Raw genomic sequence first — 11330 nt, 5'->3', positions numbered from 1 at the left:
AAGCTGATCATATATATTGCCACAAAAAATGCATTTGAAAAAGGAAACTTGCACAGTCAACAATATTGGACCAAACTAAAGAATAAAACTTATTAATAAAAAATATTTAATACCAGTCACTGATGACAAAAGTTTCTCTCTACAAATGCCAACTGGTATAAATTTTTAAACTATGGAACAAAACAATTTACTATATTATTTTGATTGCATGTAGTTTTAAAAATCAATCTGACAAGAAGTTTATGCTTTAAAAAAAGTAAGTAAACACCATCTAATTTGCCAAAGTGCAACCAGCGACTGTTTTGTTACCTCAGGAACCAAATGTGGAAACCTGAGTTAGTACAGGATTTTGTATTTAGTCTGGTAAACATTTGTTTTGCCTGTGGAAAAACACTTTGTACTGTTGCTATTAGCCCTCTGTCTTCTTGTTCTGGGTAGGTCAGAAATCATAGCCATCAGCAGGTTTTTCATCTTATTTATCAACCTCTCTAGAGAGTGCTTGATTCCACCACTATTGTCATTAGTTTCACGTGCTGTTCTAAAGAACTCCCTTACAAATGCAATTGGGGCCATTTTAATATGAAGTTGAGAAATATCTGATATGTCCCCTTACTTTGTCATAACCCAGAGCAACCAACTATTATTTGACCAGTAAATAACACAGCATGTGCAGCAGTTAGACACGCAGACTCTAGAGTCAGGTGAAAACACCAAATGTGAATGCTGGTCCCCTAACTTACAAACTGCTGGTACTGGGGAAAGTCACCTAAGCTTATGAAGGCCCAGGAGGCAAGTATAAATTGCAAAGAAAAGCAGCATCTTCCTTCACCCTTTCACTTTCTATTGCTATTGTCTGTACAACCTTTGTTAGTCAACTGAATAGGCCACATGCTTGTTTGTTGAGAATACATTGATTGGCCTTTTAATAGAACGAATGTAGCAGACAGACCTAGGCATCAAAATCACATTGAGTTGTATTTTTCAAGGCATCTAAGTTGGAAAAGAATATTGGATTAAGAAGCACAAAAAATGATGCACAAAATGTTTGTACCAATTATATTTATTGCTGGAAACTTTATACTTAAAAAAAATGTTTGGGATGTCCCTGGTGGTCCAGTGGTTAAGACTCTGAGCTTCCAATGCAGGGGGCACGGGTTTGATCCCTGGTGGGGGAACTAATCCCACATGCCACATGGTGTGGTCAAAAAATTAAAAAACAAATTTGTTTAATGTTTGAAAAGTAGGTTAACACAGAAAAAGATATTATCCACAAAGGTAAGAAGCAATCCAATCATTTACAAAGTGCTGCAAATCTGATAAATTTTTGTTGCTGATAACTCAAGAGTACTCTTAGATGAAAAGATATTAAATCAGAAATACCCAAGAACAGAACAACTAAATGGCTATAAAAATACCCAAAAGGGAACTCAGTTTTTGGCAACCTGGTCAATAAGAGAAGTGAACTTTAAGTAAACTTTCAGTGAACTGGTTTTAAGAGGTCTAGCCAAACATTAGAACCAAGAGTTTTGCCTCTCTGGCTCCCAGAACCTCAGAGCTTGGGATCTGCAGTGGATAATACTGGTTCCCTCTGAAAGGCAGCAGGTCCAGAGAGCTGAGCTACTGCTAATGAACCAAGTGTAACAGTCACTAAGGAGAGAGTGTGTGTGTGCCTACAAATGCATACTAGACATACAGACCAGAATCAGACCTTTAGCAAGTATTGGAACCCACCTGTATGTGCCTGTCACATGCTACAGCAGTCTGTACACAGGGAGAAGGCCAGTCACCCCTACCATGGCAACTAGAGGCTCCTCCTCCACATCCATTTGGAATGTCTTTTTTTCTAAGAAAAGAATTATGTTTGGCTGTGCCAGGTCTTAACTGGGCACACGTGATCTTTGATCATCACTGTGGCACGTGGGACCTTTAGTTGCAGCACGCAGGATCTTCAGCTGTGGCATGTGGGATCTAGTTCCCTGGCCAGGGCTCGAACCCAGGCTCCCTGCGAGTCTTAGCCACTGGACCACTAGGGAACTCCCCCATTTGGAATGTCTTGATCTTTGGGTCTCTGGCCGTTGGGGCCCTCCCTAGGGGGCTCTCCTGCCAGGCCTGCAGTGCCTTTCTTGCCTTGGCCGGCCTCAGAGGGGCCCACTGGCCAGAGGAATTTGTCAGTGGTGGTGTTGGCAGCAGCAGTGACAACATCTCAGATATAATTGGCAGGGGGCTGCCGGGCACTGAGCCTCTGCATGTGACAGCCGTGGCAGAGCAAGTGCCCATCTAGAGGGAAGCAGCAGCAGCCTTCCTCATCACTCAGCTGCATCCGGCAGTCCTAGGAAAGAAAGACACTAGTTCAGCTCAGCCCGGGCACGCTGGACATCTGGGGAGTCTGCCTTGTGCAGCACTCAACTCCCAGTGACTGGAAGAAAGCAGGTGGGGTTGGAGGGGATGAGCACCCAGAGAAACCTGGGGCAATACCTCAGCTGGACACCAGGTGTCGCTGCTACAGCAGAAATAATGAGACAGGATCCCATTTCCAGCTGTTACCAGGAGTACCTAGTTTTAAGAGTCTTGATTCTGGTGATGCCTGATTTACAAAGGACTAAAGAACCAGGCCCAGAGAGAGTGGCTGAAGGGTGAGAAAGAGACTGGAGATGGGTCAGAGCACCTTCCTGGTTTCCCACGGCCTATACCTCTCCTACAGACAACAGCAGTTTTCAGACTTCACTCCCCCAGCCCCATTCCAGCTCTGGGTGCCCCGGCCCCCAACACTGACCTCGCAGTGGTAGCATTCAAAGTGATAATCTCGGTCCATGGATATCACCCTCACGATGTCCTCACAGCCCTGAAAGAATGCACACCCCCGTGGGCATGAAAGCAGCTTGACAACCCCAGCTTCACCCTCCCCACCTGGCCCCCTCCAAACGAAAGATCACACAGAGGCCTCCAGATCCTCTCTGCCTCCAGCTGTAGCTTTTTTCTTTTTTGGCTGCACTGCTGGGCACATCGAACTTCTCCGACCAGGGATCTATTGCACCTGAGCCCCTTGCAGTGGAAGCTCAGATTCTTAACCACTGGACCACCATGGACATCATCCTTTGGTAGCTTTGAGATGGCTTTTGCAAACCCTCTGGGAATTTTCCCCCACCCTGTTCTTGGCGCCACCTCCAGAAGGGCAATGTCCCCTCTTGGAGCCTCCCTTCTGTCTGGGGGCTCAGGCCTTACAGAGCGGAAAGGGGAATGCAGCGTAAGTAAGCTAAGCTGGGGACAAGGAGATTCTGCAGGGTCTGGGTCCTCACAGGCTTTTGGCATCTTTCCCGAGGCACACACAGTGAAAATCATGTCTGACCCCTTCCTAGCAGCCCTGAGAATTCTTCCCACCTTTTCCCGGCCCCTACATCTGGGAGCTGGTGACCTTGACTTCAGAGAAAGTCTCCTTCTCTGGACTGGGAGAAAAGAGATGAAGCCTGGGCCCAGCGAGGCTGTTGGACAAGTCCAGGCCCGGATGTTGGGGTCAGGGTGATGACCCAGAGAGCAGAGTCACACGGGAATCTTCGAGGAGTGCATTCCTCAGCACCACCGCCTCCCATGGGAGGCCAGGCAGCCTGTTCCCCGTCCCTCCCCAGAGGCGGCAGCCCTGGCTGCCCTGCAGGAGAACCCAGACACACTGACCTCTGAGGGGAGGATGGGCTGGCCACAGGCTGCGCACTTAGGAGCGTAGCTTCTGTAAGGGAGAGGACAGAGATGAGCCGAGGTGGGGGGCTCCCTGAGCCTGGTTCCACACCACACCCCGTGGGGCGGACTCACTTGTGGTAGTCGGTGACACAGTACACCTGGTTGGAGAAGTCCACGGTAAAGGGGATGCCGTCCAGGCATTTGTTGCAAACGATGCATCGAAAGCAGCCGGGGTGGTAGGACTTTCCCATTGCCTGGAGGATCTGGTTCATGGGGTGGGCGGAGAATCAGTCTCTGCTCTTTAGCTACTGATGACTGCTGCTCCCCCTAACCTCATCCGAGTCCCTGCTCTCCTCCCTCCGCTGCGTAATCCAGGAGGACCAAGCAGTCTTAAAAAATGGATGCAGAAACCCTGAAAAATGTCTTAGGGAGCATCCAGACCAGTGTTTCTCAGCCTTGGCTGCATATCAGGATCACACAGGGAGGTTTTTAAGCCCATCCGTGCCTGGGTCCCACCCAGAAGGATTCACCACAGTCTCTGGTGATGACCCAGCCCTGGTATTTTCTTCTCTTCTTCCCAGGTGATCTACTAGGCTGCCAGGGCGGGGAACCACCAAGCCAAACCAACTCCTCCTTCAGAAAAGAAAACTGAGCTTCAGCTGATCTCAGCCAGGAGCAGAAAGGGGATTAAGACTCAGGACCCCACACTCCAGGCTCAGGCGGAGGGCAGGGCTGTGCCTGCAGAGTTAGGGAGGGGCTAGATGGCAGGCTGAGCAGTCCAGACTTGATCCCACAAGCAAAGAGAAGCCACTATAAACAGTTGTTTGGGCAAAGAACGGGATGCAAGTGATTGCTGATGTGCTTCTCCCCCCGCTTTTTCTCAGGATCCATTTAGTTCCTGATTCCGCCCCTCAGCCCAGCAGCCCAGCTGAAGACACTTTGCTTACCTTCTCCAAAATCAAGTGACCACAGACACAGCATTTCTCAGCTGCCTCCTGAAACCCTGAAAACTGGGAAGAGAAGACCAAGGGAGGACATTACAGGCTGAGAACAACCTGAGGAGTGGAACCCCAGCAGGCATGGGAACCAATTCCAGACCCAGGAGACCTCTCACTCACCAGATAGTCTTCCTCACAGTACACAGAGCCATTGACGCTGTAGAAAGCCTTGCAGCGCAAAGTTCGCCCTGGAAGCAGCAGAGAAGATGCTGCAGTCTCTCCGGGGTCCAGGCACTGGGCATCCCCATGGCGGGGTCACTGCTCTCTGATGTTTCATGATTCACTTAAACCTGGACTTTAGTGCTTGTCCTCCTAACTGCTGTCTGCCCCACTTCCCCAACACAAATACTCCATCTGATGCAATTCCCATTTGCTTTGGTCTCATTCCTGCCAATTCCCCTCTCCTTTGCTCACTACTTCTCCAGCTCCCGCCTCCTCACCAGTTTTCTACGCCCCTGCTTTACATGAGTGCCTTCTTCTCCAGTGTCTGGGCTTGCTCGGGGAGCCACCTGGGAGAGCGAAGCCCACCATAGGTTGGGGACAAGGTTCAGGGGCTCTGAGCAAATGCCACACAATGTGTTCAAACGCAATCACACTGTCATGGACTCTGCCCTCTGGGACCTTTCAACCTAGGAGCCTCCTGCTCTCCTCTGAGCCCTCTCTGCTCCCCGGGATAAGCTCCATGGAGGCCAGGACATACTGGAACCACCACTGGGGACAAAGTGATTTGTTTGGGAGCAAAGTTGGTCCCCTTTCCTGCCACATTAGACTGTTCTGTTTCCCCAATTTTAGAGGGACCCAGAGTCTCTGGGGTCAGAAGCAGCTCAGGATCTTCTGCAAGCAGACGAAGCAGGACGATTCCCCACGAAACTGACACCCAGGAACTGCCCCAGGGTGTCTCAGTTATCAAGGATCAGGAGCAATGAGACGAGGGCGGAGAATGGGCAAGTTGCCCATATCTGCCCTCCTCTCATCAAAATCTCCACTTCCAGCTCTCCCCAGTGGTTCAGAAAAGTTGATTTAGAAACTTGTGAGACACAAGGGAGTAGAAGGAGGGAAACAGACATTCCCAGAAGAGGCTCTATAAACAGAAGGACAGACAGACAGATGAACCTAAAGGGAGCCAGGCAGAGGCTGGGAGTGGCGCGGAAAGAAAAGCTGAGTGCTGGAGTCAGACAGGCAGAGATAGGAGATTAAAAGGTTCAGCAAAGGAATCAGAGTGGGTAAGGGCGGGGGTTGGGGGGTGGTAATGAGGGAGGTGAGGGAAGGGCTGGGGAGCTGAAGCCACTGGGAGCACCCCCCTCCAGGCGGGCCTCCTGAGCTAACAGCAGCGGGCATTCCTGGAGCGTGATGTCATCAGCTTGGCATGGCCCGGTGGCCTGCACTCCAGCGAGGTGGCTGAACTCTGACCAGCCAAGAGAAAACCCCCCCTCCGCCCCCCACAGCTCCCCACTCCCCCAGCCCACCCCACCCTTCCCACATTCCAGTCTTTCACTGTCGCCCCAGGCAACTCGGCTGCCCAAGACCAAGCCCCACCAAGGAGAGGCCAGAGGGCTGGGAGGGAGTCCAGCCTGGGCAAGCAGGAAGGCAGAAGAAAGGAGGAACAGAGCAAAGGAAACAGGCCAAAGAGAGGGAGGGCTGACTCTGGCTAGAAAGCTGACCCGGCGTGCGGCGGGAGAGCCAGGTAGCGCACAGACCAGGGGAAGCAGGAGAGACGGCGAAGGCCAGACCAGCAAATAGAGAGGCACAATTCTGCTTTCCCTGGGCACTCATGCGTGTGTCCGTGCTTGAGGCCTCGGGCCTCGTCCAGAAGGTCTGTCTGGGGGCTGCACTCACCACAGGAGCAGCAGACAAAGCACTGGGTGTGATAGAGGCTGTCCAAAGCCTGACAGGCGTTGCTCTGCCCGTAGATGCCTTTGTTGCACTTGATACACGTGCCTGAGAGGAGAGAACAGCTTGTCAGCATCACATCCCACTCCCCCAGGCAGTCGCCATCTTTCCTGATGGCAGAAGACCACCAGCCACAAGCTCCGTTTGATGGGCTCCATTCTGGGAAGAACGAGTAAATGGGATGCAGCCAGGGCTTGGCTGGACAGACTTACTCTTGTTGACTGATTAATCAACAGACATTATCTGAACATCCATTCAGCGCCAAGCAAAAACACTGTGCCCAACACTGTGGAAAACTGGAGAAAGTCAAAGGTCCCCGGCTTTCAGATGCTGGTTTCTGTTGGGGAGAAAAGACTAAACAGGCAAGGTCTGATCCCTGGGGCACTGTGTGGACAGAGATGCAAGTTCATAAGGGCCCAGCAGCAGCCTGGAAAAAAATGTCCTAGCGAAAGGAGGCCAGGCCCAAATAGCGTCTCCAGGACCTCAGTTTCCCCATCTGCAAAATGAACTGCTGTTCAGTTACAGAAAGAGCTCTGCTCCATACCTCTAAGCCTCCAAAGATGGTGAGAAGGATGTGGCTCAGCAGAGGGCCCTGTGCAGACAGGACCGCGTGAGTGTGACTCCTCTGGGTAGGTGGCTGCTGAGAATGCAGGGTGTGTTCTAAGGACTGAGGGTTGCAGAGGAAGAGGGGGGAAGGGTGGCAGAACCCCTAATGCCTCCCTGTCATCTTCTATAATAGAAGAAGCAAAGCCGAACTGCTCTTCCCCAACATCTCCCCTAAGATACATAACACCAGGCTCTGGCACCCGCCTTTCCTGGGTGTGTTCTTCCCTCCTTCCACTCCCCAATTCCAGGCCCATGAGTGAGGGCCAGGGCTTGTCTTTGGGGAGCAGATCCCAACCGGCCCGCCTCACCCCTCACCCCGCCCCACTTCTCCCCCTCGGCACACTGCCACACTCCTTGCCTGTTGGGGCCCATCCCAGTCTTCGCCCAGGGGCTTGGGAGCCCGTGCAGCAGCTGCAGCGACTGATGGGCCCAGGCCTGCCCTGCTCCCACCCACCCTCTGGCAGCTGGGCAAGGCTGGAGCCAAGGAAGAGGGCCCCTACTAGGCGCAGGAGTGGGAGGGTAGAGTTAGGTTGGGGGTTCTGTCAAGAGGAGGCAATCTGTCCCCTAGGGAGAGAGGCCCCTCCCCACCCACCCTCCGCAGGGAGGGGAGCTCTCTGCCCCAGTGCCAGGGGTCCCTGTTAGAGCCACTTTTGGGGGAAGCCTTGGACATTATGGGAAGATGAGAGCCAACTGCTCAGGCACGTCCGCCTCACCACCTCTAACCTAGCACATGCACGTCTAAGTTCTTCCTGCCATTTCTCCAGTACTCTCTCCCAGCAACTTTCCTCCTTTTGGTTCTGATGGCTTAGCTGAGAAGACTTCTGTCCACCCATCAGCGGGTCTCCTGGCCTCAAAAGGAAACTGCTAAAAGGATCCTGTCACCTAGGCTCCCTTGACTAAAGGATTATCTGCTCTGGGCTTTCTCAGGTGGAGGCAAATAGGGAATGATTAGAGTTGAACTACGCAGGGCCCTTTCAGCCTTTAGCCCCTGCTGCTTCTGAACCTCCTCCCAGTCTTCCTTCCCTGGCTGAGTTTCTCTCCCTATTTACATTTCCAGCCAGAGTTCTAGAGCTTGGGGTCTACCGCAGGAACATGGATGGTGAGAAAGGTGAGAAGACGCTGGGAACACTGAACAGGCTCACAGACCTAGGTGTGAGCCCTCCGCTTCTTTCTGTACTTCCTATCGCAACCAGATCAGCATTTTTTAATATAGTGAAGTGGTGTCTGTGGGTCTTGGCTAAAAGATCATTCAAGACCGCAATACCCTCCGGTAGCTGAGACGTACAATAGTTAATATTTCTTGAAGTTAACTGCGTCGGAAGAGAGGTAGAGACCAGGTTTCTTTAGCAACAGAAAAGTATGGATTCTGAGCAGGTTCTGACCAAAACTGATGGCCAGGTTATTTCTGGCAGTTACACACGGTCGTCATCCATCCAGGGCCATCCAGGGGTGATGCCGTCCCGGTGGCCAAGGCTTCTGCCCTGACTTCCGGAGGATGGGAAAAATAGAAGCTGACTCCACTGGGTCTGGACTTAAATGCCCACGCACGCACGCAGCCAGCAGGACTGGGGCCAGCCAGCAGCAGGGTCCCTGCTTTCCGTCCAGCGCTTTCTTCCTCTCCCCCAGGCTCCATTTCCCCGACAGCGGCCAGAGCTCCGCGCGTGTTAGGAAGCAGCTCCCCCACCCCCTGCACCCCACCTCCGCCCGGCGTAGCGCGGCCGGCCCCGCCCGCGGGCACCTGGAGCGCCCGGGCAGGAGTCGGCACGCACGCTGCCCGCCCGCCCCGCCCCCCCACCCGCGCATTCCCCGAATTCCTGCGGGCGGAGCCTGGGCCCGGGTGGGGGCGCGGCGCGCAGGAGCCTGCAGGGGCACGGCCGTCGAGGGGGTATGCTCTCACCGCCTCATTTGCCCCCCACCCCCCACAAGGCCTCCTACCGCGAAAATACCCAGGCTCTAAAGCCTGAGGAACTGGGATTCACGAGATCATCGGGGCGGAGGTGGGGAGGGGGAGCGGTGAATTTAACAGGAATAAGATGCCCGTGGTCCATCTGAAACCCACTGGGTATGGGAAATTCCTCTTGCTTCTTCCCTAGCCCCGCGTCTCTGCCTCCGACTTCCCAGCGTCAGCCGTCGGGGAAACGGGCAGCCGAATGAGACGACCGGTGCTTTCCCGACCCTAACCACTTCTCTCACTCACCAAAGTAGTCCTCTCTGGACTCTGGCTCCCGTATCCGGGCCCGGGCGGCCTCTGGAACAAACGCACCCGGCGGCTCCTCGAGACCCGGCGTCTCAATCCCCGCGGATTCTCCGCGGACGCCGGCTTCTCGCCCACCTGTGCCCACCGTCAGGCGCAGCAACGCTGTTAGTTCATCCTGGTATCGGGCGCCCGCGGCGCAGTCCCCGTAGCCAGTCACCGAGTGTCGTCCGGGTTGCGCCCCTCTTCTCTCCAAGGGCCCTGTCGCTCCCACTCCGGCCCCGGCTAGAGCTCCCGGGCTGCCCAGGGCCGGGGGATACGAGTGGCGACTTTCCTGGCAGCCGAACCCCGCGGGCCGATGAGCGCACAGTCGGTCCAGGGCAGCGTGGAGCTCGGGGTAGGCGGACGGCACCCCTCCAGAGGAATAGCCCGCCGGAACCCCGGCCAGGGGTGGGCCAAACAGGCATGGCCCGGCAGGCAGGGGGCTGCCGTGGCGCTGGTCGTAGCCCATGCTGATGCCGCTGGTACGGTTGCTGCAGGGTCGGCTACCTCCGGCTCCACCAGCCCCCGCCCCGTCCAGCAGCAGACTGCCCCGGGGACTGGACGGCTTGCTCGCGTCGCTGGCTGAGCTACTGGCGAAACTGGAGCGGGGGCTTAGGGCTGGGGCCGTGGTCTCCAGCCGAAAGTCGGGGGGCAACGACTGAGGTAGAGGCAAGGCCCGGGAGGGAGGCGGTCCCCCCGGGAAGGAGCCTTCGTAGCGCGGCACCTCAAAGGAGCCGCGCGGGTTCCGCTCAGCGTCCAAGGGGCCTTGCTCCCGGGCTGGCTCCAACGGCTCATCCCCAGGTCCCCCAGCAGCTCCACGGGGCCCTGATTTCCTTGGTCCCCCCAGTCCACTCAGGCGCCCCTTGCCCGGCCCGGGGGTCCCATCAGACCCAGACCGGCTAGATTCACCCTTTCTGCGGCCGAACTTCGCGCTGCCGGAGTCCGAGAGTCTTAACTTCTCCAGCAGGCGACTGGCTTTCTCCCCTAAACGCTCCATGCCCTCGGGTCTGGGGCGTCCAGCCCCCTCCCCGCCCGGCACCCTGCAGCGTCTCGGCGGCCGCTTCTCTTTCCCTGCGGCCGGACTCCGGTTCCCGAGGGGCACAGGATAGGCACAGGGGTTTAGCGGGCGGTCCGGATGCCCGGCGCCAAGAATCCCGCAGCATCCCCCAGCGAGAGGGGTTTCGTCCCCCCGCGCATCAGGGGTTAAGCGGGGCTAGAAGGGCCTACGGCCGCAGCTGTCCCGTCCGCAGGTCTATCTGTTCACGCGTAGACTCGCCCGGCAGCCCCCACTCTCCCCGGCCCCCGCCCCCCTCGCTCACACTTAGCACCGACTCAACTTCTCTCCCAAACTTTTGTCTGCCTGGCCGGATCTACTTTCCTGGAGGGCGGAGCGCCGAGCGCGAGAGCAACAGGGGTGTCGGCGCAGGAATCCAGTGCACCGAAGAGGGGTGGGGGGCGGGTGCTGGTGCTAAGTGTCCCGGAGCTGGAGATCCGCTGACTGGAGGCGAAAGGAGGGCGGGGGCAGTTTAGACAGTTGCTACTCTATCACTTAAGAATTAGGACAGGAAAAAGTGGGGGAGGGGAGGGGAACTCTTTGTTCGCAGTTGGAATGCGCGGAGGGGCACGGTGGAATGTCGCGATGCGAGACCGAGCGACGCGAGGCTTGTTCTGCGCAAACACCGTGACTTTGTTCCTCGTGTGGGCACTGTGGGAGAGATCAGCAGGGAGTGATGCAGAAGTACTGTCATGAGACAGAGGGAGGGAAGAAAGGCAGACACAGAGAGAGGTTCAGAGACGCGGACGCGTAAGAGCCCAGGAAAGCGAGGAAGCTTTTATAGAGAGGTGGTGGAAGACAGGTGTGGAGAGGAGAGAACGACCGAAGGGGGTCGTGAGTGGTGTGGGGATCGAAGGCTGGATAGACCTAGAAG

At 55.3% G+C, this 11330-nt stretch overlaps 1 protein-coding gene across 2 annotated transcripts; it reads right to left on the bottom strand.

Annotated features, from left to right (window-relative positions):
- Positions 1 to 1044: 1044 nt before the first annotated feature.
- On the bottom strand, positions 1045 to 10765 carry AJUBA (ajuba LIM protein). 2 transcript variants are annotated; one of them, XM_043471192.1, is made up of 8 exons: positions 9364 to 10765; positions 6507 to 6608; positions 4791 to 4858; positions 4620 to 4682; positions 3805 to 3935; positions 3670 to 3721; positions 2774 to 2842; positions 1045 to 2329 (listed from the first exon to the last, which is right to left on the bottom strand). In XM_043471192.1, exons 1-8 carry the CDS (start codon positions 10397 to 10399, stop codon positions 2204 to 2206), a joined length of 1647 nt encoding a protein of 548 aa, XP_043327127.1. In that variant the 5' UTR covers positions 10400 to 10765; the 3' UTR covers positions 1045 to 2203. The 2 variants fall into 2 exon arrangements, with proteins under 2 accessions (XP_043327127.1, XP_043327128.1); XM_043471193.1 differs by lacking the exon at positions 9364 to 10765 and adding an exon at positions 7105 to 7461.
- Between the last annotated feature and the right edge of the window lie 565 nt (positions 10766 to 11330).

Source organism: Cervus canadensis, chromosome 6 (assembly GCF_019320065.1).
Source record: "Cervus canadensis isolate Bull #8, Minnesota chromosome 6, ASM1932006v1, whole genome shotgun sequence".
Lineage (NCBI taxonomy): Eukaryota > Metazoa > Chordata > Mammalia > Artiodactyla > Cervidae > Cervus > Cervus canadensis.
The sequence above is the reverse complement of the archived record's forward strand: the minus strand, read 5'-3'. Positions and strand labels throughout refer to the sequence as shown.